Genomic DNA, 24,774 nt, shown 5'->3' with positions numbered 1-24,774 from the left:
TCGAAAATTCTTTGAGTTTTGACAGTATTGGGCAATTACCTTATTAAGGTGATTGAGAACACAGACACTAGAGTCAATCTGGGTTTGACACTTAGCTCTGCCAGTTACCTTGAAATAGATATGAGAAAATTTTAGAATTAAAATCTGGAGAGGATGATTTCTAAGGTCTTTTGAGAGTCAGTGATTCTCTGGCCCTTAAATATGAAGACTGAGAAGATTTAAGTTCATCATTGTAGAAAGTAGATCTTCCCAGACTGTTCCATAAAATGTTTAGTAAACAGTAGGTTTTGTTTCTTTCATTTTTACAGCAGGACTTTGCAAATTCTTTTTTAGCAAATATATGTCTGGAAATGATATATGCCAGAATTGTTGCTGAAACATATTTTACAAGTTCCGTTTTTGTGAATTAACTTTATCAGATGTAATTTACATTTGCTTCTGTTTGGAGTCATAACATCTACAGTATATCTCAGTGTTGTCAGTAGAACTGGATACATTCAATGAAAATTTAAGTTTCTTGAAACTTTTTAACTGTTAGGAGAACTGATCTTGTTTGACATTTGCAATGTGCTTTAAACTTTAATCCATGTTTAGTTTCTTAGATCTGTTTTGCTTTACACTATGGAGTACATTGTTGAATAGCTTGCTTACCATCAGGATATAGCAAGGATTAAATGTCAGAGTATTGTTTAGGCTATATTCAAAACTGATTATAGAATAATCATCTCTGTAATATGTAAATATGCAATATGTAAGTCATTAGTGGGTTGATAATTGTATTTTAGTAAGTATTTGAGTACTTGCCATGTGCCAGTTACTCTGGATATAATGCCCTTACAGAGCTGATAATTTTTTTTTTTTAGATGTTGGGGGTATGAGTTTATTTATTTATTTATTTATTTATTTTTGCTGTGTTGGGTCTTCGTTTCTGCGCAAGGGCTTTCTCTAGTTGTGGCAAGCAGGGGCCACTCTTCATCGCGGTGCGCGGGCCTCTCACTATCGTGGCCTCTCATTGCGGAGCACAGGCTCCAGACGCGCAGGCTCAGTAGTTGTGGCTCACGGTCCTAGTTGCTCCGCGGCATGTGGGATCCTCCCAGACCAGGACTCGAACCCGTGTCCCCTGCATTAGCAGGCAGATTCTCAACCACTGTGCCACCAGGGAAGCCCCAGAGCTGATAATTTAGTATGAAGGAAAAAAACTTGAGGATAGAACTTCATATATTTTATTTTTCAAACCTAAATCTTGAGTCCTCCTGTGCCTAAACTCACAAATTTTTGAGGTAGAGATTAAAGAGTTGCCTTTAGTTGACTTCTGAGGTATTTGGAGTATTCTTCTGTAGATTTTTAGTTTCTGGAAGTTACAGTGTCATAAAACTTGGCATTATTTGGAATCCTGGTTTTTGCCACTTACTAGCTGTGTGCTTTGGGCAAAGTGCTTAACCTCTTTCAACCTCAGTTTCCTCTTCTTGTAAAACAATATTTTTCACAGAATTGAAAATTAAATGGAATATGTTGTATGCATTTACTTCAAAAATGCTAATTTCTCTAGTGCGTATTGGCCAAGAAGTGGCATCTGGGGAGTCTAAGGCAATTGCTTAGAGATTAATTTACTTTATTGAAATCAATGAGTTTGTGTTTAAGTGGAAAAATTAAAATGTGGGTACAAAATTTGGCTGTTTAATACAGAGAATTCCTAATGAATTTAACTTGATGATACTTCCAAACTTGAACGTTGTTGTCTTGACAGTCTTCACAGCCAGTGAAAGTATCGTTTTGGTTTCAGGGTGTAATTGCTGCCATGAGAGATGGTTTTGGTTTCATCAAGTGTGTGGATCGTGATGCTCGTATGTTCTTCCACTTCAGTGAAATTCTGGATGGGAACCAGCTCCATATTGCAGATGAAGTAGAGTTTACTGTGGTTCCTGTGAGTAGTTCTTGAAAAAAGTATGGGAGGTTTTCTTGATCCTTCCTTTTTTGGTTTTAAAGTTACTTTTGTTTATCATTTGTAGGATATGCTCTCTGCCCAAAGAAATCATGCTATTAGGATTAAAAAACTTCCCAAGGGCACGGTTTCATTCCACTCCCATTCAGATCATCATTTTCTGGGCACTGTAGAAAAAGAAGCCACTTTTTCCAATCCTAAAACCACTAGCCCAAATAAAGGCAAAGAAAAGGTAAGTTTTAATCAAAATGATTTTTGCGGTTCTTTATTCCTCTTCTGCTTAAAGGCAACCACTGTCCACACAATAATGGAGTATTGTCTCTTTCAGAATTCCCTGTAATAGTAACAGTGAACTAATCTAAAGCAAGGTTTTTAATCTCATCAGTATTAACATTTTGAGCTGGATAATTCTTTGGGTGGGAGGGGGTGGGGATCTGTTCTTTGCATTTGGGGATGTTTAGCAGCATCCCTGGCCCACTAGAGGTCAATATCTCTTCTTCTTCCCATGTATAACAGCCAGACATGTCTCCAGAATCTGCCAAATGTCCCCTAATCACCCCCAGTTTAGCATTGCTCATCTAAAATGATAGTACTTGTCATCCAAGCAATTTAAAACTTTGAAATTTTGGTAGACTCATTTCACACATTTGAACTCCATTTATTGAAAAATCTACTAAATCCGTAAATATGAAGCTATCCATAAGATGACCTCTTCTCTTAAGTAAATAACAAGAATTGTATAGAAACAGGTGATTCAAACAATGTTAAATACTTCTATAAAAGGTCAATGAGAGAGCTTTGGTAAAAATTAATTCTAAACTGACAGGATCCGGGATGGTTTCACTAAGGTATTGACATTTAATAGGTGGAGATAAATGAGGAAAGGATATTCCTCACTGAATAGAGGTACAGATGAGAAAAATTCAGGGTTTCTTTATAAAACACTAATTAGTTTGACAGGAAGATAGGGCTTCTTTTGGGGGGGGAGGTGATTTCTGATTGGCCGTGAACACTATAGAATAGGCATGTTGTCAGTAAGCGCTCTCTCCTCAACATTAAAATTAGGTTAAGACTTTAAGACCAAATTAGGCAGACTGAGTCAGCCCTGGGTTAAAAGGCAAGACCATCTATTATTCATACGAAAAATACGTATTTTAGAGAACCCTAGATAGGAAATTTCTACAGCTGTACCAGTTCTTTGGCTCAGGAGTTTGTAATAATTGCAGTTGTGCTTATATTGTTTTTTTGGTGGTTCTTGATTCTTTTCATTGTTTTCTGACTGTATTTCTTTAGGAGGCTGAGGATGGTATTATTGCTTATGATGATTGTGGGGTGAAATTGACTATTGCTTTTCAAGCCAAGGATGTGGAAGGATCTAATTCTCCTCAGATAGGAGACAAGGCAAGATAATTCTGCTTATTTGAGAGAGGGGGGAGGGTTAAAGGTTATCATCTTTATCATAAATCCTGAAAAATGGTTTCTTTAAATTTTATCAAGTTTTGCTAACATTCTTTTGTGCTTACAAGTTTAATATATGAACATCTTCCTGTTTAAAAGCAGCTTATTAATAAGAACAGGGTCTAGCAAGCTTTTTGTTAAAGCTTTTTGAGGAGTTAATATTTAAGCATTAGATATGTCAAAAGCAATTACCTTATATAAAATTAATAATATTGGTAAGAAAGTTAAAACAGTTACTGAAGCATTATCAGAATAAAACCACGCCAAAGGTTTTTATGTTGCTGTTCATTTTTGTCATACTTAGTATGTCTGGTTTTCCAGTTGACATCCTTTAGAGAAATTAAGAATCTATAAGGAATACACACTGGAGAGCAAAACTTGATCCTTGTGAAAAGTGGAATGAGAAGTAGAAGTGATAGTTCTGGTGAATATCTGTTCCATCAGAGTATTTATAAAAAGGATATTTAGAGTGGAAAGCAAGGTCTGGGGGAGTTGTCATTTCCACTTGGCGTGAAATGACATGATATTAATGAGCATCGTTATTTTTCACAGGTTGAATTTAGTATTAGTGAAAAACAGAGGCCTGGACAGCAGATTGCAACTTGTGTGCGACTCTTAGGTCGTAATTCCAACTCCAAGAGGCTCTTGGGTTATGTGGCAACTTTGAAGGATAATTTTGGATTTATTGAAACAGCCAATCATGATAAGGAAATCTTTTTCCATTACAGGTGAGGAATGCCTTTTAGGAACTTAGAGCTTACAATCCATTCTTTGGTTTTGGAGTCAAAAACATTAGTATTGGGTAGTTATGTATTTTTTAATCTAGGATTTCATATTGGTGAAATTTTGGCAATATATAAAGTTAACTGTCTACCTCTGTGTAGAAAACATGTGGTCAAAAGATACAGAAAGACCTGTACCTGCTTTGAACATTGGATAGGAGCCTTTCTGCTTCAGTAAAAGAATACAGTTTTATGTGTTGCTACCAGAGAGTTGTATATTTGGTTTGGTGTTATGATATAGTACAGTGGTTAAGAGCATGGGCTCTTAGAACTATACAGTTCCAGTTTGAATCCAGGCTCTGCTACTTAGTACCTGTGTAAGTTTTATCGAATGAAAATAACCTCCTGTCATCTTAGTTTCATTATCTTGAAGCTGAGGATAATGGTACCTCTTCATAGGATGTTTCTGAAGATTATATGAGTCAGTGCTTAAAACAGTATCCAGCTTAAGTAAGCACACCATGAATATTATAATAGAAGAAATAAAGGCTACTTGCTACTGTTGATGTTTGTGGTAAATGCTTATTCAAATGTCATTTCCTTTCCCTCCCCTGCAGTGAGTTCTCTGGTGATGTTGATAGCCTGGAACTGGGGGACATGGTCGAGTACAGCTTGTCCAAAGGAAAAGGCAACAAAGTCAGTGCAGAAAAAGTGAACAAAACACACTCAGGTAATGAATTGTGACTTCTGATTATTAGGCCTATGTTTTGGGTAGGAGGGTGAAGAGTAGGGTGGGAGAGGGCGAGAAGAGCCTACTGTTCTAGATCAGTGTTTTCTCCAGGTGTGATCCCCAGATCCAGCAGCATCACCTGGCCCCTTGTTAGAAATACAAGTTGTCTGACCCCACCCCAGACCTACCAAAACTTTGGAGATGGGCAGTCTGTTTTAACAAATCCTTCAGGTGGTTCTGATGAACACTGAAGTTTGAGAACCATTGTTCTAGATTTTCTAGGTCATTTGCTTTGAGTTTATTATCAGTTCAATATCTCTTTTTAAAAATAACTCCAAGATAATAAATCTCCATGGGATTGGGGGAGGGGGGCATTCCTCTAGAAGACAGTTTTGGAGGAGAATGAGTTTAAATGTGAAGAATAATGGCAACTTAAGGAAATCATTGCTATTTAGGATCTTTGACTTTCAAAAGGCCTACAACTTACTTTTTTGGCTTTTGTGTAAACTCACCAAATAATACTTTTTCTTGGTGTTGAGAAATGGGAGCTAAGAATGTTCATTCAGTTTAATAAGTAAGTGTTTTAGAAACTGGGAGTACAGCAGTGAAGAAATAAGACAGATTGGCAAGAAAGATGAGTGAAATATCGGATATAGTATGTTCAGAAAGATACTAAGATAAAATAAATTGGGGAAGTATATAAGTATTGGGGTTAGCAATACTTGTAGAGACCAAGGAAGGCCTCACTAAAAAGGTGATATTTGGTCATGTGGAAAAGGTGAGAGAGCAAGACATGTTTAAATATGTATACTTATTAAGTCTTTAAACATCTTTATTTTATTTTTTTTTATTTTTATTTTTTTTATTTTTATTTATTTTTATTTTTATTTTTTTTGCGGTACACGGGCCTCTCACTGTTGTGGCCTCTCCCGTTGTGGAGCACAGGCTCCGGACGCGCAGGCTCAGCGGCCATGGCTCACGGGCCCAGCCGCTCCGCAGCATGTGGGATTCTCCCGGTCCGGTCCTGGTCACGAACCCGTGTCCCCTGCATCGGCAGGCAGACTCTCAACCACTGCGCCACCAGGGAAGCCCAACATCTTTATTTTAATAGTAGTTTAGAAGTATTGCATTTCAGGACTAGCAGGCAACCAGCCAACCCTCTGTTAACATTTGTTCTGTTAATGTTCGCTTTTTTTTTGGTCCTATGCAATAGAGTTTAAATAAAATTGTTGAGGGAGAGGTATACATGCTTTTGTTTTGTAGTGAACGGCATTACTGAGGAAGCTGATCCCACCATCTACTCTGGTAAAGTTATTCGCCCTTTGAGGAGTGTCGATCCAACACAGACTGAGTACCAAGGAATGATTGAGATCGTGGACGAAGGTAAGAGCATCGCTATCAGATTGTTTTGAAATTTGCCTTACCTTCAGATGAGTGTGTCAAAGATTTTAAAATATGGTAGGGTGGCAGTTGTTTTCAAATTCCTTAAAAACTGAATCAAGGAAAAATGATTTTATTCCCACAATACTTGGTTTTTATTTTTTATATCCCCTGGAAATGAGATCAGCCTGGGTTTATGTTGTGAATAAATGACTGCTGTGGAGCATATGGCTGATATGTGAGCTACTAACGCTGAGTTATATTGAAATAGACTGAGAACAAAATCTCACTAAAAATATGCATTTAATGTTTGATAATCAGACATTCAAGTTGGCTGGGTTTAGTACAACTTTGCAGTTTTCCTCTGTTATTCACTGGTTATTTACATCAGTATTAACAAAATTTCCTAGTAACTTCAATTCTATAAACATTTTTGCCTTCCTGTTAAAAGTTTACTATATCTATTACTTAATAGCCAGGATTCCATGGGGATCCTACTACTTTTCTCTAGGTCAAGGCTCCCTACATTTTCATTTCCTGCCTTTTTCTCCCCATCTTTGACAACTCCGAGTCCTGGTGTCATCCCTTACCCCAAACAATTAACGTCAGAAAGACCAACTTTGTGCCTAAAATAAGTTTGCAGTAGAAATGGTAGTAGGGAACACTGGATGATTAATACAGCAGAATTACGATAATGATGGGGTTGATGAGAGGATTTGAAATTCTAACCAAAGACGATAGCTTGGCTCACAAAGGGAATAAAATCTTGTCATCTAGGAGTCATAGGAGAACATAAAGTGGGGAAGAGAAGGTCATTTGAGAGAAGGAAATGAGCCTTGATGAACCTGTTCCTTTACTACATGAGGTTCTTAGAAATTTCTATTTTTAATAGAACCAGTACCCTAATACACACATCTCCAAATATGAATTGACTTTATAGCAAGTCAGTCTTAAACTAATGCCATGGTGACACCGTATCCTTAAAAGGGCCACGAGGGTATGGGCAACTAACTTAAACTCATGAGATAATATCAAAGTGTCCCATTTCCTCCTCTATATCATGCACCCTTTTATTTACTTTTGCATTCCCAACCCCCAATCCACTTAATTCTTCAACACTGGCTATTTGATAGTCTAAAAGCAAGGTTTTGTGGAAAAGGAAACTTCCCTGAAATCTCTAAGCCTAGAGTTTTCTGCTACTAGAAAGGTCACTTTTCCCCACTTGGTGGTGAGAACAGCTCTTTTATTTAGGAATACAACTAACCCAATATAAGACCATGGGTTTTAGAGCTGGACAGACCTAGATCTGAATACCAGCTCTTCCACTTCTAGCCGTACAACCTAAGTCAAATTAATTAAATCTTTACTAGCTTAGTTTCTTCGGGGTTTTGTTTTGGTTTGGTTTGGTTTTTTTTTTTTTTTTTTAATTTATTTTTGGCTTATCTTATTTTGGGTCTTACATTGGGTCTTATCTTATTCTTATCTTATTTTGGGTCTTCGTTGCTGCATGAGGGCTTTCTCTGGAGGAGGCGAGCGGGGGCTATTCTTCGTTGCGGTTCACGAGATTCTCGTTGCGGTGGCTTCTCTTTGAGGAGCACGGGCTCTAGGCACGCGGGCTTCAGTAGTTGCGGCTCACAGGCTCTAGAGCGCAGGCTCAGTAGTTGTGGCACATGGGCTTAGTTGTTCCACGGCATGTGGAATCTTCCCGGACCAGGGCTTGAACTCGTGTCCCCTGCATTGGCAGGCGGATTCTTAACCACTGCGCCACCAGGGAAGCCCCAGTTTCTTCATTTTTAAAGTGAGGATGATATCTTCAACCTCAGAATGTCCTATAAAGATTAAATATGCATCAGTATAAGTGTTTAATAAATAGTGGTTACTGCTACTACCACTAAGTCAGTCTAGCTGTCTTTAGTATTTCTGCATGACTTGATCTATTGGAAATCTCTCCTCAAAGTTTTTAGTTCCCGTAAGTTTGAGAAGAAAATCTTCACTTACCCCTATAATCATCAAGAGAATGGTTAAAAGCATTCCCAGTTTTGAAGGTTCGTCTTCCATCTAATGTTTTTCCCCTCTTTTCCACCTTTGTTGATTCAGTGAATTCACCATCCAGGTGAACTGATAGGCATCTGGATGGACTCTTTGGCCTGGTTTTTATCCATAGTCTGCACTGACCTCCAGCCAACTTTTTACTCTAGGGCAGAGCTCAGCAAATATGAAAGCTGTTTTTATAAATAAAGTTTTCCTGAAACACAACCAAGACTGTTTACATACTGTCTTTGATTGCTTTCTCACTGCAACAGCAAAGTTGAGTCATCATGACAGAGACAGGATCCTACAAGACTAAAATATTTACTATCTGGCCCTTTAAGAAAAAGTGTGATGGGCCCTGATCTAGAAGAAAGGTGCTTGTAGGTTTGAGGGAGCCACAGTCAGAACAAAGAAAGGAGGTGGAATGCCAAGAAATGATTTATCTATTTTGTGTTTTTGCCTGTGCCTGGCTTGTTTAATGCCCAGTCGGGTATGGATCAGAAATGTTTTTGACTGGCTCATGTTGTGAATTTGGGAAGAAGATAATCCAGTGGATCATGTTAGCAACCCATAGAGCTTTAAAAGCTCAAAGGTAATGAGATTGTGAGTGCTAGTGTTATTTTTTTTCCCCCATAAATGTGGTTTAAAACTGTTCATTAGCTAGTAAGGTGATAATGAGCTACAAGTTCTCATATGTTTTTGTGGTAGTATTTAGCATTCAGGATTTTATTGGAGCTTTAAAGTAGAATTTCTTAGGTATAAAAAAAATCTTCCTAGTGAATATATTTTTAGCAAATTAAAAATTCATTAGGACCATCAGCAAGAGGGCTGTTGTGAAATACTAGCTTTTAGACTTTGTACCTGTTTCTCCTTACAGGGGATATGAAAGGTGAGGTCTATCCATTTGGCATAGTTGGGATGGCCAACAAAGGGGATTGCCTGCAGAAAGGGGAGAGCGTCAAGTTCCAGTTGTGTGTCCTGGGCCAAAATGCACAGACTATGGCCTACAACATCACACCCCTGCGTAGGGCCACAGTGGAGTGTGTGAAAGATCAGGTAAGTGGTTATATCTCTTGATCTGAATTTGATCCTTTTATGAGTTGGTAACCAAATAGTAACCAAAACCTTGAAAATTTTTCAGCCCAGGGGGAACCATCAACATTCATTTGGTTTTTATTTCTAACTTACCCCCCTTTTCAGTGATTTGAAGTAGCTTATTAAAAACACAGAGAAAACCACATGGAAAGAAAAAATGGCAATAGTAGCAAAAGGAAAGTAAGAGTAGTATTAATAGCTAACACAATGGGGAAAATAAGTTTGGAGTGAGATTTCCAGAATAGAAAGACTATAATGTTTTTCATACTTGAGCTCAGAGCTTCTTTTACAGACCACACAAAGAAAGAAACCATGTGTAGAAGTGTTCATATCATAAAATAAGCTTCGGGCAAACAAAACTATTCCTGGTACTTAAATCTCAAGGAAATCTCTGAGTCCTCAGAGAGGACATTTTTTGGTATCAGTACAGTGACTAACATTTTGTATGGCTGTTTCTAATAATACCATAATCCAGCTTAACAATTTTGGAAGGGATCAAAACAATGCATATGTTCAAGTAACAGCTTCCTAATGATTTTGCTTAATTCAGAAGCTTAGTTCATACAATATATGTAGGCACAAGGTAACCTTTCTTTGTTTCTCAGGCTATGATAGAGTGGATGGCAGTGGTTTCAAAGATACATTTCTTCCCTGACAAGTTTTGCAGACCCATATGCTGTTGTTATAGCCCAGGCAGCGAGCATCAGCACTGACGCCACATTTTATAAACCCCTACTAGCTAGGGGCAAATTGTGCTTCATTCAAAGTGAGTTTCTTTTCCCTGCTGTGTGGTATGTCTTTTTTATGCTGTCTTTTTAAAATTTCAGTTTGGCTTCATTAACTATGAAGTAGGAGATAGCAAGAAGCTCTTTTTCCATGTGAAAGAAGTTCAGGATGGCATTGAGCTACAGGCAGGAGATGAGGTGGAATTCTCAGTGATTTTTAATCAGCGCACTGGCAAGTGCAGTGCTTGTAATGTTTGGCGAGTCTGGTGAGTTCTTTGTTGTTGTTGATTAGTAACCTCCCTGGACTGTCTCTTTCATAATCTCTGCTTTATCATTTTTTCACTTTTCCATCACTGCTTTTTTTTTTATCCTCTTCTGCCTCTTTCTGGTTATTTCTTCATTGTCCAAATTTTGTAGTTTAGCATTTCTGGCACTATGTTTTTCTTTTGTTTTAATAACAAAATAGCATGAGAGGAGCTGGGAGTCTCTGGAAATATTTCTTCATATTTTCCTTTTCTAATGTTTTTCCATACCTGCTACCTTTGTTTTATGTGTCTGTGGAACTGGTTTTCTGGTTGCAGACCAGTCTAGGGGTGACCCTCACCCAAATGATTCTTCCAGCTCCTAAGCAGTAATAAACATTGAGTTCAGAATAAAAACATAAACTTGTCTGCCCTGTCTTGCTAGTTAGTTAGTTGGCTAGGTGAGGCAAGAGTCTCCCCTCATTAAAACTGAGTTATTTGGGTAGTTAGGTAGAAGACACACTCCTCTGCATGTACTTTTCTTCCCACCAAGTGTTGCTTCTTCTCACCTATTGACTTTGTTACAGCGAGGGCCCCAAGGCTGTTGCAGCTCCACGACCTGATAGGTTGGTCAATCGCTTGAAGAACATCACCCTGGATGATGCCAGTGCTCCTCGCCTAATGGTTCTTCGTCAGCCAAGGGGACCAGATAACTCAATGGTATGAGGGCATACAAGTTTTTGGGCGGATGGGGGGCAACTGATAGACCAACATACTACTTGGGAACCTATTTTAGCAGAATTCAAAGAGCTTACTTTACCAAGGTGCTTCAGTATTGCTGTCATAACTAGTTAGCATCCTGCACATTGGTTCAGCCCCTAACGTAATGGTTGCTTACAGTAAGAGGAACATTTCTTGGTGTTCCTGATACTTTGAACGTAGTTTAGGAAGGCTTACTATAGACTTCTTCCTCTGCAAAAGAATTGGTGGTGATTGAGAGTAATGCTTTGGTAGTCCCTTTTGGAATTGTGAAGGTACAATGATTGTCATACACCCAGGTCATTAACTGAAATTTTATTTCCTCACAGGGATTTGGTGCCGAAAGAAAGATCCGTCAAGCTGGTGTCATTGACTAACCACATCCACAAAGCACATCATTAATCCACTATGATCAAGTTGGGGGGATTCTGGTGAAGGGTTCTGAATATCTCCCTCTTCATCCCTCCCAAAATCTGGAATACTTATTCTATTGAGCTATTACACCAGTTTTAACACCTTCCTCGTGTTATGTTTAAAAAAATAAATAAATTTAAGAAAACCATTTTAAAATTATGCACAGTTGCAGCCTGGAAAACTTAAGGTGGCGCCTTATAGAATCAATATTAGGAGCTTTATTTGGTGCATTTAACGCAACTGGTAATTGCAAAATCCACTTCTGCCTGTGTAAGTGAAAAATATAGACTGTTACCTTGTTGGCCCTCTGAAATTCTGCACTTGATACTTAGTATGTACTCTACCTTCATTACTTCTGGCAAGATGTTCTGCCTTAGCACTCAATTGCATTCTTTTTCCTTTTCTGTTCATTATGCTTTAATTCTGAGGACCATATGATGATAGAATATATTAAAAATTACAAAAATTTGTATAGGCAAACCAGTTCTTTTAAGTTGATGGCCAAATGTTAAAATGTTATTTTTCATATCATTTATAATCTTGTCACAGTCCACTTAATGAAGTTTGGTTAGATTTCAGTGAAAATTATCTTCCAGGGTAGTTTCCCCACCCCCACCCCCCGGGATGGGGGGTGTAACTTTACCACAATTAGTATATATGGTGCAGAATTTCATGCAAATGAGGTGTGCCAGCAGTGTGATAATTTAAACATATTTAAAGAAAAAAGGATGAATGCACAAACTTGCTGCTGCTTAGATCACTGCAGCTTCTAGGACCCAGTTTCTTTTACTGATTTCAAAACAAAACAAAACAAACAAAAAATAATAAAAAAGTTGTGCCTGAAATGAATCTTGTTTTTTTTATATAAGTAGCCGCCTGGTTCCTGTGTCCTGTAAAATGTACAGGCACTTGACCCTTGGTGTAGCTTCTGTTCGGCTTTATATCATGGGAACGGATTGGTCTGATTTCTTGGCCCTCATCTTGAATTGGCCACGTACAGGGTCCCTGGCCAGTGGACTGAAGGCTTTGTCTAAGATGACAAGGGTCAGCTCAGGGGATGTGGGGGAGGGTGCTTTTATCTTCCCCGTTGTCGTTTGAGGTTTTGATCTTCTCTGGGTAAAGAGGCCATTTATCTTTGTAAACACGTAACACTTTTGCTTTCTCCAGTTTTCTGTTAATGGCGAAAGAATGGAAGCGAATAAAGTTTTACTGATTTTTGAGACACTAGCACCTAGCGCTTTCATTATTAAAACGTCCTGTATGGGAGGGGCGGGTCTGGGTGCGGCCTGCCGCGTGACTCCTGGGTTGGAGGCCCACGTGGCCGGGGCGGGGACTCCGGCGCTTGGGGCGCCGACTGATTGCGTAGCGGGCGGGGCCGGAAGTGCCGCTCCCTGGTGGGGGCTGTTCATGGCGGTTCCGGGGTCTCCAACATTTTTCCCGGTTGTGGTCCAAATCTGTCCGAAGCGGAGGCAGTGGAGCTTGAGGTAAGGCTTTGGCGTGTGTAGCGTTCGACTTTGGAGCGTGCTGACGACTCCTTGTTGCCAGGAATCGAGCGGAATCTACGAGCTGGAGACAAAGGCCCTGGGCGGGGGGTCCTTCGTCTTGAGCCCTACGGGGGAGCTTTTTGGAGACAGGCGGGCGAGAGAGAAGGGGAGACGGTCTGGAGGCCGCCCCCCCAGAGCTCAGAAGATTTAAAGGAGTAGGAAGGGGGGTTTTCTTTACCTTAGGCTGAGGGCGGGGCCCAAGGGCTATTGAAAAATAGACGAGGGTGGGGGTAGCTAGAAGACTAATCCAGGATTCTGAGATCCACAGTAACCTGCAAGTGTTTTTGCACTCCTGAATCACTTTGAGAACCAAGTGGAGATGAACGTGTACGGAACCAATACATTTCAGACTCTGGTTTTAGTTACTGTTGATTACAGAAAGCTTTGAAGTACTGTAGATGTGGTTCGACAGTAAACCCTAATTGCTGCTTTCCCACAGGTTCTTGCTGGTGTGAAATGACTGAGTACAAACTGGTGGTGGTTGGAGCAGGTGGTGTTGGGAAAAGCGCACTGACAATCCAGCTGATCCAGAACCACTTTGTAGATGAATATGATCCCACCATAGAGGTGAGGCCCAGTGGCAGTCCGCTGACCATACCTCTCTCTTTCGGTTTACTCTTAACCCATTCCCTTTCCTATACCTTTCAGCTATTCCTTAGCTAAAGGAATAATCAGGAGAGAAAAAGTTATTTGGGGCACTGTGTTCAGTAATACAATAAGTAAAGCTTTACCTGTTTTTGGAGAAGAGTTCACTTTTATTAGCTACTGATGATTTTCTAAAAAGTTTACAGTTTTTAACAGTTTTGAAAACGGTTACAAACTCAGTGTTGAACTCATTTAGTTTCTCCACATATGACAGCTCCGTTAAAAAGAAACACAGGTCATAGAATACCTGAATGATAGCAGGATGGAGATAAAGGATTCAGAGATCTGAGTGTTTCTTAGCCACTTGAAGCAGCTGAGACTGGGTTGCGGAAGAAAGCATGAGATTTTGAGTCACTGTGCCTAGGAATACAGTCCCTATTTGCAGTTAGTTATATGATAGTGAGCAAATCACTTTTCTCATCTATTTAAATTACCATAAACCTGTCTTGCCTGACACCCAGGGGATGTTGTGAAAAATCAAGTATGTTAAATTTTTGTGGATGCTAACGCACTGTGTAATTATCACTTATTTAAAGTTTCTGTTGTTTTTGTGGGAGTTCATGTTATAGATTGGCTTCAGTAAATGGCATCTAAAGTCTTTTAAGTAAAGAGTTTGTAATCTTATTCAATTTAGAAATGTCTAACTCTAGAGATTATTTTAATCCACATCCTGGTCTTCGTACCACCCAGCCATTGAGTGTTTAATGCAAGCTAACTCTAATATAGCCATTATTAAAAAATTAGTGATTAGTCCTTGGCAAAATTTTATTTTAGGCTTACCAGCTTTAGTATTAATGGTTAGAACATTTTAATATTTTTCAGAGTTTTATTTGTTGTGAGGTAATTTAAATAAGGTATATAAATCTTACATCTGTAGCTCAGTGGCTTTAAATTTGTGTACACTTACGTAACCGCCACATAGATAAAAATATAGACTATTTCCAATGCCCAGGAGAGTTCTCTCGTGCCCCCTTCTAGTCAGTAAACCCCCCTATCCTGCCAGGAAATGACCACTTCTCTGACTTCTATTATCATAAATTAGTTTGACTAAAACCTATCTTTATCATTTTAATTTTGCTGATTTCCTCAGAACACTCATACATTTGACCCTATTTCATGCTTTAAGGAAATTTTGACAATGTGAATTCTATGTTAATTTGAAAGTATATTACAGTCCCGCAATGGTGTGAGTTACAGAGGCGCTGTTCAATGGGCTGGCAAACTATGTTGCATACTGTTTCTGGAGCCAGATCTTTACTAAGTGTGATGAGGTTATTTTCTTTGAACTGAATTCCCAGAACATAAATATTAAAATACAAGTAAAATTTTTGTCTTAGAGCCAAATGGAAATTTTTTTTTAAATATGATCTATGCATGTCTATCTTCCCGAGGAATTAATGTAACTATACCATGTTTGGAACCTTTAGGAATTTGATTCAGGAATATTCCCCAGAGGTACAGTCTGTCATGAAGAGAAAAATATTTTGATATTACAACCTTGTCTGAAGTAAAAGATATTTGTGTATTTAATCATAAACACAAAAGATAGTGCATCCTGGACCAAGCTATAATTGGTAGAGGTATGTTTAGAATTGTAAATGGACAATAAACAACTCAAATAAGAGAAGTACAGTTCATACTTCAGTGAATGTAATCTCTAGTCTAAGTGTGGTAGAACTGTCTTTTCAATTACCATGTTTTCTTCATCTTTTCCAGGAACAGAGTGACCACATTTTCCTTTCTGTAGGCATATAGCATTTGGGGCTTTTTTCCTAGGGTGACATTAGGTACTTTCTGTTTGTGATTATATATCAGCAGTTTGAGAGACAAACCAAAGAGACAGAATTGGACTTGGTTAGGAGCTTATTTAACCTTAGCAATAACATTGCATTCCCTGTGATTTTTAATAAAAATGGAATCTCCCTCTCTCCCTGCCCCCCTCCCCTCCACACCCCAGGATTCTTACCGAAAACAGGTGGTTATAGATGGTGAAACCTGTCTGTTGGACATACTGGATACAGCTGGACAAGAGGAGTACAGTGCCATGAGAGACCAATACATGAGAACAGGCGAAGGCTTCCTTTGTGTATTTGCCATCAATAATAGCAAATCATTTGCAGATATTAACCTCTACAGGTACTAGGAGCATTGTTTTTTCTGAAAGGATGATCTTTAAGTGTGTTCTGAAGTTTTGGGGTGGGAATGAGGATACCACACTAGGGAAGATACAATTTTTTAATTATGAAAAGAATTGCTTTTAGGTTGTGACATTGAGAATCAGGGGTTATTACGGAAAGTTAATACTGGAGTTTAGTTTATATAAGCTACTATGTCTAGAATGCCTGATAATACATAAATGAAGCTTGCTTGCTAATGGGAGTGATTCAGAGCTAGAGGTGTTATGAGAGACTACAGAGAGAAAAACACCTCTGAGAAACATTCTTCAGTAAATAATAGAGAAGATAGTGGGAAGAAACAAATGGGGGGAGGGGGGTTAGATAAAGATGAAAGCAAGGCAAAGGGGGTTAGATAAAGATGGTCTTTCTCCACAGAACCTTAAAGTTTCAAAGCTCGATTGGACCATAAAAATTGTAATACAACATTCTTATTTTACAGAAACAAAGTTCAGAAGGTGGTTTGTTAGGTTTTCATAGTCATGATTGTTATTCGTAGCAGAGCCAGGACCAAAAACCCAGGGCTCCTTTTTCTTAGCTCTGTGTTCTTTAAGCAGAATAATATAATGGTTAAGAATATAGACTCTGCCTGGGTTGAAACTTGGCCCCATCATCTCTTAGCCATGGAACTTCGGGGCAAACTACTAAATCGCTGGGCCTCAGTTTCCTTATCTATAACATGGAGATAGTAGTACCTACCAAGAGTTGCTGTGAAAATTAAATGAGTTAATAAATATGTGAATCACTCAGAGCAGTGTTTAGCACAGAGTAAATGCTACACAAGCGTTCTGCCTGTAGCCTGAGTCTTGGCGTATGCTCCATCCATATGACGATGTCGACTCTCAGAAACAAGCTAGTCTAAAACTGGTTTTCTTCCCCTAAACCTGCTCTACTTTCCATTTTCTCTCTGCAGTTAATAGCAGCACTTAATAAAATGCTTAGCACTTGGCAATCACCAAAAAATACTTGCTGAATTTCTAGAAATCATTTTTCTCCTTAGGTTGTCTTATATTATCCCTTCACATAGGTTACTGCCATCACACCAAAGCTCAGTTCTGCAGATAGCCAGTGAAATGCATTTCAAGTACATGACTTTGTATGTAGTCCCAGGGTAGAGTCTAGAGCAGTGCTGTGCAGTATGGTAGCCACAAACCGTATGTGGTTTAAATTTAAATTCGTTAAAATTGGGCTTCCCTGGTGGTGCGGTGGTTGAGAGTCCGCCTGCCAATGCAGGGGACATGGGTTCAAGCCCTGATCCGGGAAGATCCCACAGGCCATGGAGCAGCTAAACCCATGCGCCACAACTACTGAAGCCCGTGCGCCCAGAGCCTGTTCTCCACAACAAGAGAAGCCACTGCAATGAGAAGCCTGCGCACCACAACAAAGAGTAGCCCCTGCTCGCCACAGCAACGAAGAGAAGAGCCTGCACACAGCAACACAGATCCAACACAGCCAAAAATAAATAAACAAATTTATTTTAAAATAAATCAATAAACTGATTAAAAGTAAACAATTTAAAAATCAGTTCCTTGGCCCTATTAGCAACTGACTTTTCAGGTGTTCGGTAGCTTCATATGACTAGCGTATATAGTTGGACAGTGCAGCTAGAGAACATTTCCATCATCATAATAAGTCCTATTAGACAGGGTTGATCAAGAGAATCTGGAACAGTAGTTTCCAAACTGCTGTGTGGTATGTCTTACTTGTCATTGAAGAGAGAACTGTCAGTTGGGAGTTCCAAATCCTTTAGGCCCCTGTTAATAAGAGCAGTTCTGGTGTTTCCTATTTTATATCTTGGACTTCCAGCTGTAATTTGAAGAAAATGTTTGGACACCACCTATCTAGAGAAGTGGATAGACTGTCTTTCATTAAATACTGTCACTCAAGGGAGCTTCAAAAAGTTACTTGGAGGCAGTAAGATTTACTTTTTATACTTCAGACCTTAACCTAGAGTGTGGTTTCGAGTTGCCAGTTAACTCCAGAGCCAAGCTTTTTGGAGAATCAAGGAGCCTAACAGGGACATGTGTCAAGATAGAAGGTGAACTGGTACTTGGCTTCCCTGTGGCTGCTGCATCAAGTCTACACCAGTCTTCCTAGTATGCAAGCCCTTTTATAAGTAGAAAAAAAGTGAAACTCAGTATAGAAGCTAATAGGGCTAGGTGAAATTTGCTAGATTTTCTTTTTTGCCCTAGCTGTTTATTCCTTCCTAAAAGTTTATTCTTATGATAACATATTCCCTTTTTTAGGGAACAGATTAAGCGTGTAAAAGACTCAGATGATGTACCTATGGTGCTAGTAGGAAACAAGTGTGATTTGCCAACAAGGACAGTTGACACAAAACAAGCCCATGAACTGGCCAAGAGTTATGGGATTCCATTCATTGAAACCTCAGCCAAGACCAGACAGGTATAGTACAGCCTTTAGCATCTGGCAAGGGTTTATTTAAGGCAGAAAAGTTTGATTGATTAACTCTTCACTAGAGACGTGATCCACATTCTTTGTTGTTTTGGATTTTTTTAATACTGTTCTATTTTTTTAATCTTCAGTTTAAACCCAAAATGAATTTATTAATATTCAAGTGTGGTTTCTTTTTTACTCATGCAAATTAACATGCACAAATATTTCTAAAATGAAGACCCTTGATTAAAGATACTTAAAACATTAGTCCTTTATCCATCAACACCAGCTACTATTTAAGGCATAGGCCCTCCTGAATGGAATCTTTAGATCTGGTAGTTAGTTCTGTATGTCCCATGTTACCCATTTTCCTTTACTTGAATGTTATCTTTGCAGAAACTGCTATTTGTATATCAGTCTGCTAATGTGACTCAATAGGAATGCTGAATCAGCCTATTAGCTAATAATTTAATAATTGCAATTTTAAATCCACATAAAGAAGTACAAATGAGAGAGAACTTACAACTTGGGTTGTGTCTGTTAAGCTGTCTTTATCATTTTCTCTCTTTTATAGGGTGTTGAAGATGCCTTTTACACACTGGTAAGAGAAATACGTCAGTACCGAATGAAAAAACTCAACAGCAGTGATGATGGGACTCAAGGTTGTATGGGATTGCCATGTGTGGTGATGTAACAAGGTGAGCATGTGGTCTCTTGACATAATTATAAATATTAGTTAGGCAATTTGGAGGAGTGTTGCTATTATCTTTTCTATGTTGCTATTTAACAGAGTTTCTGCTCACTTACAACTATAAAATAAAGAACTTTCCTTATGGCACCCTTTCTGAGAGTACCACAGCCTATAACTGTTTTTAAAACATTTAATTATTTTACAGACTGTTAAATTTTCAATAATAGTAGAAATTAGAAGACATTGTTTATGAAATGTATTACCAGGAGCTTGAAGGATCACTACATGATGATGACATGGTGTGTATTCTTTTCTCATAGATACTTTTAAAGTTCTAGCATCAGAAAAGAGCCACCGTCAAGGTAGGACAGGTTTGGAAACGAATGTATTATCATTTATGTCGATTTTATAACCTTGTTTTTCTAATACTCTCTATGTACCATTTATACAGATTCCATCTTTATTTCAGCTGCACTGACACCTTGGTCCTGACTTCCCTGAGGAGAAGTATTCCTGTTGCTATCTTCAGTCTCACAAAGAAGCTCCTGTGATTTCCCCAACTCTCAGTAGATCAGTATAATATTCTCTATTTGAGAAGTTCTCAGAGTAACTACCTCCTCACTTGGTTGTCTGACCAGAGAAATGAACCTCTTGTTACTCCCAGTATTTCTCCACCCTGGGTTCTCCCCGAGCACACACAAACAAACCTCCGCCACCCCAGGTTTTTCATCTGAAAAGCAATTAATGCTCTGAAACAGAGAACCAAACTGTAGAAACATGAAATTCTGTAGAAAACAATGTCTTGAGCTCTGAAGTAGCAACTGCTGGTGATTTTTTTTCCTTTTTACTGTTGAACTTGGAACTATGTTGGTTTTTGGAGAAATGTCATAAATTACTGTTTTGCTGAGAATATAGTTAATGTTGCTGTTTGGTTTGTTTGTAATGTTATCAGCTATATTCTATAAACTGGCATCTGCTCTGTATTCAGAAATACAAAAGTGAATACTGACTTTTTTGAGTCTATCCTCGTCTTCTCGACTTTCTTGTAATTAAATCTGAGTTTCACAATGAAGTGCCTTTTTCCTGGAAGTGGTTTGTAGACTTCCTTTACAATACTTCAGTGGAATAGATGTCTTAGAAACTGTTATACATGAAAATGATTGTCTGAGATATGTCTGTGACCCGTCTAGCTTTGAGGGAAAGATATACCAATATGATAGCAGATGCCATTTTTTACATGTATGAAGTTGATTTTCTAGAGACCTGTTTTCGGGCTCTCCCAAGAAAAAGGTGAGCCTATAAATGATTAGGAATAATTTTGCTTACTTTTTACCTAATCTCCACTTTTTTTTGTTTTGGTAGTTTACTACCTGCAAAATGTATATAATTTGTTTCTTCTAGCTTACTGATAATCTAATGTTCAGTGAACTTCCATTCATATTTAAATTTGGGTCATATCAGAAAGTCTACATTTGCAGGTGTTCAAAATTATAAAATTAGATGCAGGTTTATTTAATAGCTGTGATCAGTGATTCTCAAGCCTCAAATATGTTAATAGACAAATTTTCACTGCGTATCATGGTAATTATTCATGTATATAATTGCCCTCGGTCCCCTTCTCACCCCATCCCCTGTCCTTCACCCCATAGCAGTGGCTTGATTATTTCAGTTGAGTAAATCATGGTGCTAATAGACCAGGGTCACAGTTTCAAAACTTCATTGAGCCAGTTAGCATCACAGAGAGAGAAATTCTTTCACATTTGCTCATTGCACCATTAATTCCAGCTAGTAGTTTTGCCAGATGCATGTGGTTAGTCCTGCAAGGAGAAAAGAGGTCAGTTAGCACAAATTCTTAACCATGACTGGAAAAACTTGTTATCCTGAGAAGGGTCAGCTTAGAAGTTCTTATAAATAAAGGATCTAAACTCTGTTTTTAGCTACATGGAAACCAAATTAAGCCAATATTTTTCTCATGTTTTTGAGAATGAGGATGCCTCAGATAAAAATTTTTAAATTTTTCTTTATTCATAATATTCTTTGAAGGGTTTAAAACAGGATGTTGATTAATTAGTCTGGGCATACCAGATAAGCTGATGAGTTTGTTCTTGTTCTGAACAAGAAGTAGCCTTTGGATTGGAATTGCTGTTTGAGAAGGGAATAGAGAATATAATTAATAGCTATGAGGATTTGGAGGCTTGGCTTTTCCATTTGCAGATAATATCTTGATAATTCTAATGAGTAATAGACTTGGATAACTTTTGATAAAAGAATACTTCCAAAACGACCACTTCCTGTTCTCATCTTCTAATGTATAAATACTTACTGAGGTCCTCTTATCTTCTAATACGAATTTTCATCTATTAAGCAAATTTCACATTGCCTTGAAATGAATTCGGAAGAGAAGAAAAAACATAATGTACCCAGAGAATGAAAAACCCAGAGAGTTGTGCTCCTTCGTGTTAATTCTGAGAGCTTTCACAGTCTACGCCGGTAAACAGAAACTCTCTGCCACTTTGCTTCTGCTCCTCTTGGAGCATTGCTCTGTCATTTTCTTGAGGATAGATGGAGACTTGTCACCTCAGTTGTCATTGTCTTCCTCTTCTTCTTTTGTCTATGTGACTGACTGTGTGATTCTTATGAATGTCAAATTGGGGGGAAAAAATAACTCATTTTAGGCTCTTATGCCCATTACCCTTGTATGTTTGTATCTTTTAGTTTTCTCAAGTATGTTCTAAGCACAGAAGTATCTAAATGAGGCCAAAATTCAGACTTGAAAATGTTCTTTTAATAGCTTCTTAAAGAGTTACACTTTGGTATGAATTTTGGCACAGTAGAGTGACAAACTTAGTTAAAACGCTGAATAACTTCAGTTAGTGTGGTATCAGATAGTTTTTAGAATATGTTTGTGATTGCTGAAAACAATTACAGTTTACCTCAAAATCTGAAAGTCTCTTTCCCCAAGTTAAGTGCCTGGCCAGCTGTCATAAATTACATATTACTTTATGTCTATTTGTTTCTTAAAGGTTGTACATTCAAGATTGTGAAAATAAGGTGTTCTGTGTGAAGGCTACCATGCCTGTCTGTAAATGAATCTGTTGAGTGCTGTATTTGCTCCAACAGCTTACTATAGAATGCTACTTGGTCATATCGTACTTATTACAGTTTTCACTTCAAGAGTGTAATAGGTAAAATTATCCTCAATCTGTATTGTAGTGGGCCCCATGTTTAGTCTTTCATCATCCTTTAAACTGCTGTGAATTTTTTGTCTTGACTTGAAAGCAAGGATAGAGAAACACTTTAAAGAGATAGTTTGGTTTTTTTCCATTCCGGAATTTGTGAGCATAGTCATGTTTTACTTTACATTTACAGTCATGAACTCTTAAGCTGGCAGCTACAACCAAGAACCAAAAAAGGGTGCATTCTGCTTCTTGTAATTCATCTCTGCTAATAAATTATAAGAAGCAAGGATAATTAAATTAGAGAAAGTATTTAATTTGGGTGGTTTCTATAAACAAGAGACTATAATTCTTGTACATTATTTTTCATCTTTGCTGTTTCTTTAAGAAACCTAATGTGCCACGAAATTATTTTAAGGTGTTTCTTATAAGAATTGTTTTTAAAGTGTTCTTGTTATCAGAGTAATTGTAGATATATTTCAAAATATAACTGGTAATTTTTAAAGGCCTGAATACTGACCTAAGAAGCAATTGTATGAATTCTCTGGAGGCAAGGGAGGATCTCAATGGAAGTTGTATGACTTTTATATTTCTGTGCCATTAAATATAGGTAAAAAATGTCAATTGTGCAGTTCTGCTGTTTAAACAGGAACTATTGGCCTCCTTGGCCCTAAATGAAAGGGCTGATATTTTAAGTTGACTATTTTATTGTAAATTAATCCATCCTAATTTTTAAAACTTTGGTTGAATATTTTTCTTGTTAAATGTTTGAAAAATAAAAACTGGAAGTTCTTTGCTTAGTCATAATTGCTTTTTCCACTGATTGCCTTTATTGAAAGTTAATATTTAATTCAGACGTTTGGATGTGACATTTGGACAATATTAGAAGATCTGAGTTCCTCATTTTGTCTCAGTATAAAATATGTCAGAGCCTGCTTTATTATGTCGGGGTGATTCAAAGCTATATGGCAGATTCTCACACATTAACGTGAAGTGCTAAAAACTACCATTGGATCTTTTGGTCTATTTTTTTACTACTGTACAGTCTACCAATCTTGGTGTAGGTTTGAGAGCATAAGTCTAGGAGCCAGAGAACATGGGCTCCAACTATAATTTTACTACTCTAGCCAATAGTTTCCTCATTTTGCAAAATAGGGAGGTTGAATTAGGATATCTCAGATTTCCCAATCCTAATTAAGGAGATATAAAAGAATGATTTCAAACCTAGGCTTTTTCTTTTTTTTTATTTATTTTTATAGTTGTTTTATTTATTTATTTTTGGCTGCATTGGGTCTTCGTTGCTGCGCGTGGGCTTTTCTCTAGTTGCGGCCAGCAGGGGCTACTCTTCGTTGTGGTGCACGGGCTTCTCATTGCGGTGGCTTCTCGTTGCAGAGCACGGGCTCTAGGCGCGCAGGCTTCAGTAGTTGTGGCTCACAGGCTCTAGAGCGCAGGCTCAGCAGTTGTGGCGCACGGGCTTAGTTGCTCCACAGCGAGTGGTATCTTCCCGGACCAGGGCTCGAACCCTTGTCCCCCTGCATTGGCAGGCGGATTCTTAACCACTACGCCACCAGGGAAGCCCAAACCTAGGCTTTTTCAGTCAGCACTGGAATACTGTGATTATGAGGACCTTGATTCATTCTACCAAAGACATCAATTTTTTTTTCACTTTTTTCTTTAAAAAGGCAGAAATATGGATCATTAGTATTTGACTGAATTAAGCTTAAGGAAACCAAATTTAAGCAACAGGATACTGTTTCTAGCTACTATGATGAGTGTAAATATTTTATATTGTGAAATGTATATGAAAAACAGAATTATGGACTGGTGTATCTAAAACAGATTTCCTCCTAAGTTGGTCACCTATGCCTCACATCAGATCTTTTGTTCTTCTAATATTTGACACCCTGATAACTGAGAAAGAGGAAAGGAGGAAAGGATGTTATCTTACTGATGATAGCTGCTGTTCCGCTTGGCAAGATGAAGCTATAGAAAGACAAACAATGGAAAAATAGCTAAGGAAACTTGTTTATTTGGAATATGAGGGGACCTCCTATGCATCTCCGTGCTATTAAGGTTTCTGTTCTCAGAACAAGCAATTCTCAAGGTCATTAAGAGGCCAACAGAGTCACATGAGTTGTTTGATATCCATAAATACATGTAAAGGGGCCAAGAGTTTGTGCTAGTGATCATTTTGCAAAACCACTTAGGACACATTTCAGATTATGTCTAACTCCATGACTTGAGAGCACAGAGAAGCAGTGTCCAGTATCCAAAGGGGAAGGGTATGCTTTGTAATGCTTTCAGTGTAACTCTGGGCAATGAAATGTGGTCCTATACCTTAATAAAAGAAAACTGGAACTCTAGGAACATCCGAAATACAGATAATAAATACCCTTTGCAGTGCCAAAAGGAACATCAAAGGTTCAGATTCAGGAACTGGAAGTAAACCTAGTGAATTAATCATTCTTATCTGGAGACATTGTATTCATGACTTACTTTGCACTTGCACCAAAATAGTCTGCTTATTAACCTATAATGGGGAAGGGGGAGATGTTCTTTTTCAACTTAATGTTTAATCTCTTCTTAAAACTAGTGTAAATACAGATTGCCATCAATTTGTAGGCACCGTATAAAGAGAACAAGGCAACA

General features: G+C 38.2%; 2 protein-coding genes across 6 annotated transcripts in view; both read left to right on the top strand.

The window, feature by feature from the left end:
* The window catches only part of CSDE1 (cold shock domain containing E1), a 37,368-nt gene extending 24,643 nt beyond the window's left edge, over positions 1-12,725 (top strand). For all 4 annotated transcript variants that reach the window (XM_082614106.1, XM_082614105.1, XM_082614104.1 and 1 more), the window contains 10 exons: positions 1,784-1,924; positions 2,010-2,174; positions 3,236-3,343; positions 3,953-4,128; positions 4,740-4,852; positions 6,116-6,235; positions 9,141-9,319; positions 10,186-10,349; positions 10,913-11,045; positions 11,414-12,725. In XM_082614106.1, coding sequence (XP_082470232.1) covers positions 1,784-1,924; positions 2,010-2,174; positions 3,236-3,343; positions 3,953-4,128; positions 4,740-4,852; positions 6,116-6,235; positions 9,141-9,319; positions 10,186-10,349; positions 10,913-11,045; positions 11,414-11,461 — 1,347 coding nt within the window. In that variant the 3' untranslated portion in view covers positions 11,462-12,725. The remainder of the gene's footprint in view (positions 1-1,783; positions 1,925-2,009; positions 2,175-3,235; positions 3,344-3,952; positions 4,129-4,739; positions 4,853-6,115; positions 6,236-9,140; positions 9,320-10,185; positions 10,350-10,912; positions 11,046-11,413) is intronic.
* A 124-nt stretch (positions 12,726-12,849) lies between these two features.
* Positions 12,850-22,932, top strand: NRAS (NRAS proto-oncogene, GTPase). 2 transcript variants are annotated; one of them, XM_082614110.1, is made up of 7 exons: positions 12,850-12,982; positions 13,482-13,609; positions 15,645-15,823; positions 18,108-18,267; positions 18,833-18,956; positions 19,270-19,311; positions 19,419-22,932. In XM_082614110.1, exons 2-5 carry the CDS (start codon positions 13,499-13,501, stop codon positions 18,950-18,952), a joined length of 570 nt encoding a protein of 189 aa, XP_082470236.1. In that variant the 5' UTR covers positions 12,850-12,982; positions 13,482-13,498; the 3' UTR covers positions 18,953-18,956; positions 19,270-19,311; positions 19,419-22,932. The 2 variants fall into 2 exon arrangements, with proteins under 2 accessions (XP_082470236.1, XP_082470235.1); XM_082614109.1 differs by having other exon boundaries at positions 19,401-22,932.
* The last annotated feature ends 1,842 nt before the right edge of the window (positions 22,933-24,774 follow it).

The sequence above is a fragment of the Mesoplodon mirus genome (genome assembly GCF_964341445.2).
Source record: "Mesoplodon mirus genome assembly, chromosome: 3".
In the NCBI taxonomy this organism is placed as follows: Eukaryota; Metazoa; Chordata; class Mammalia; order Artiodactyla; family Ziphiidae; genus Mesoplodon; species Mesoplodon mirus.
This window is presented reverse-complemented; position numbering and strand designations above follow the sequence as displayed.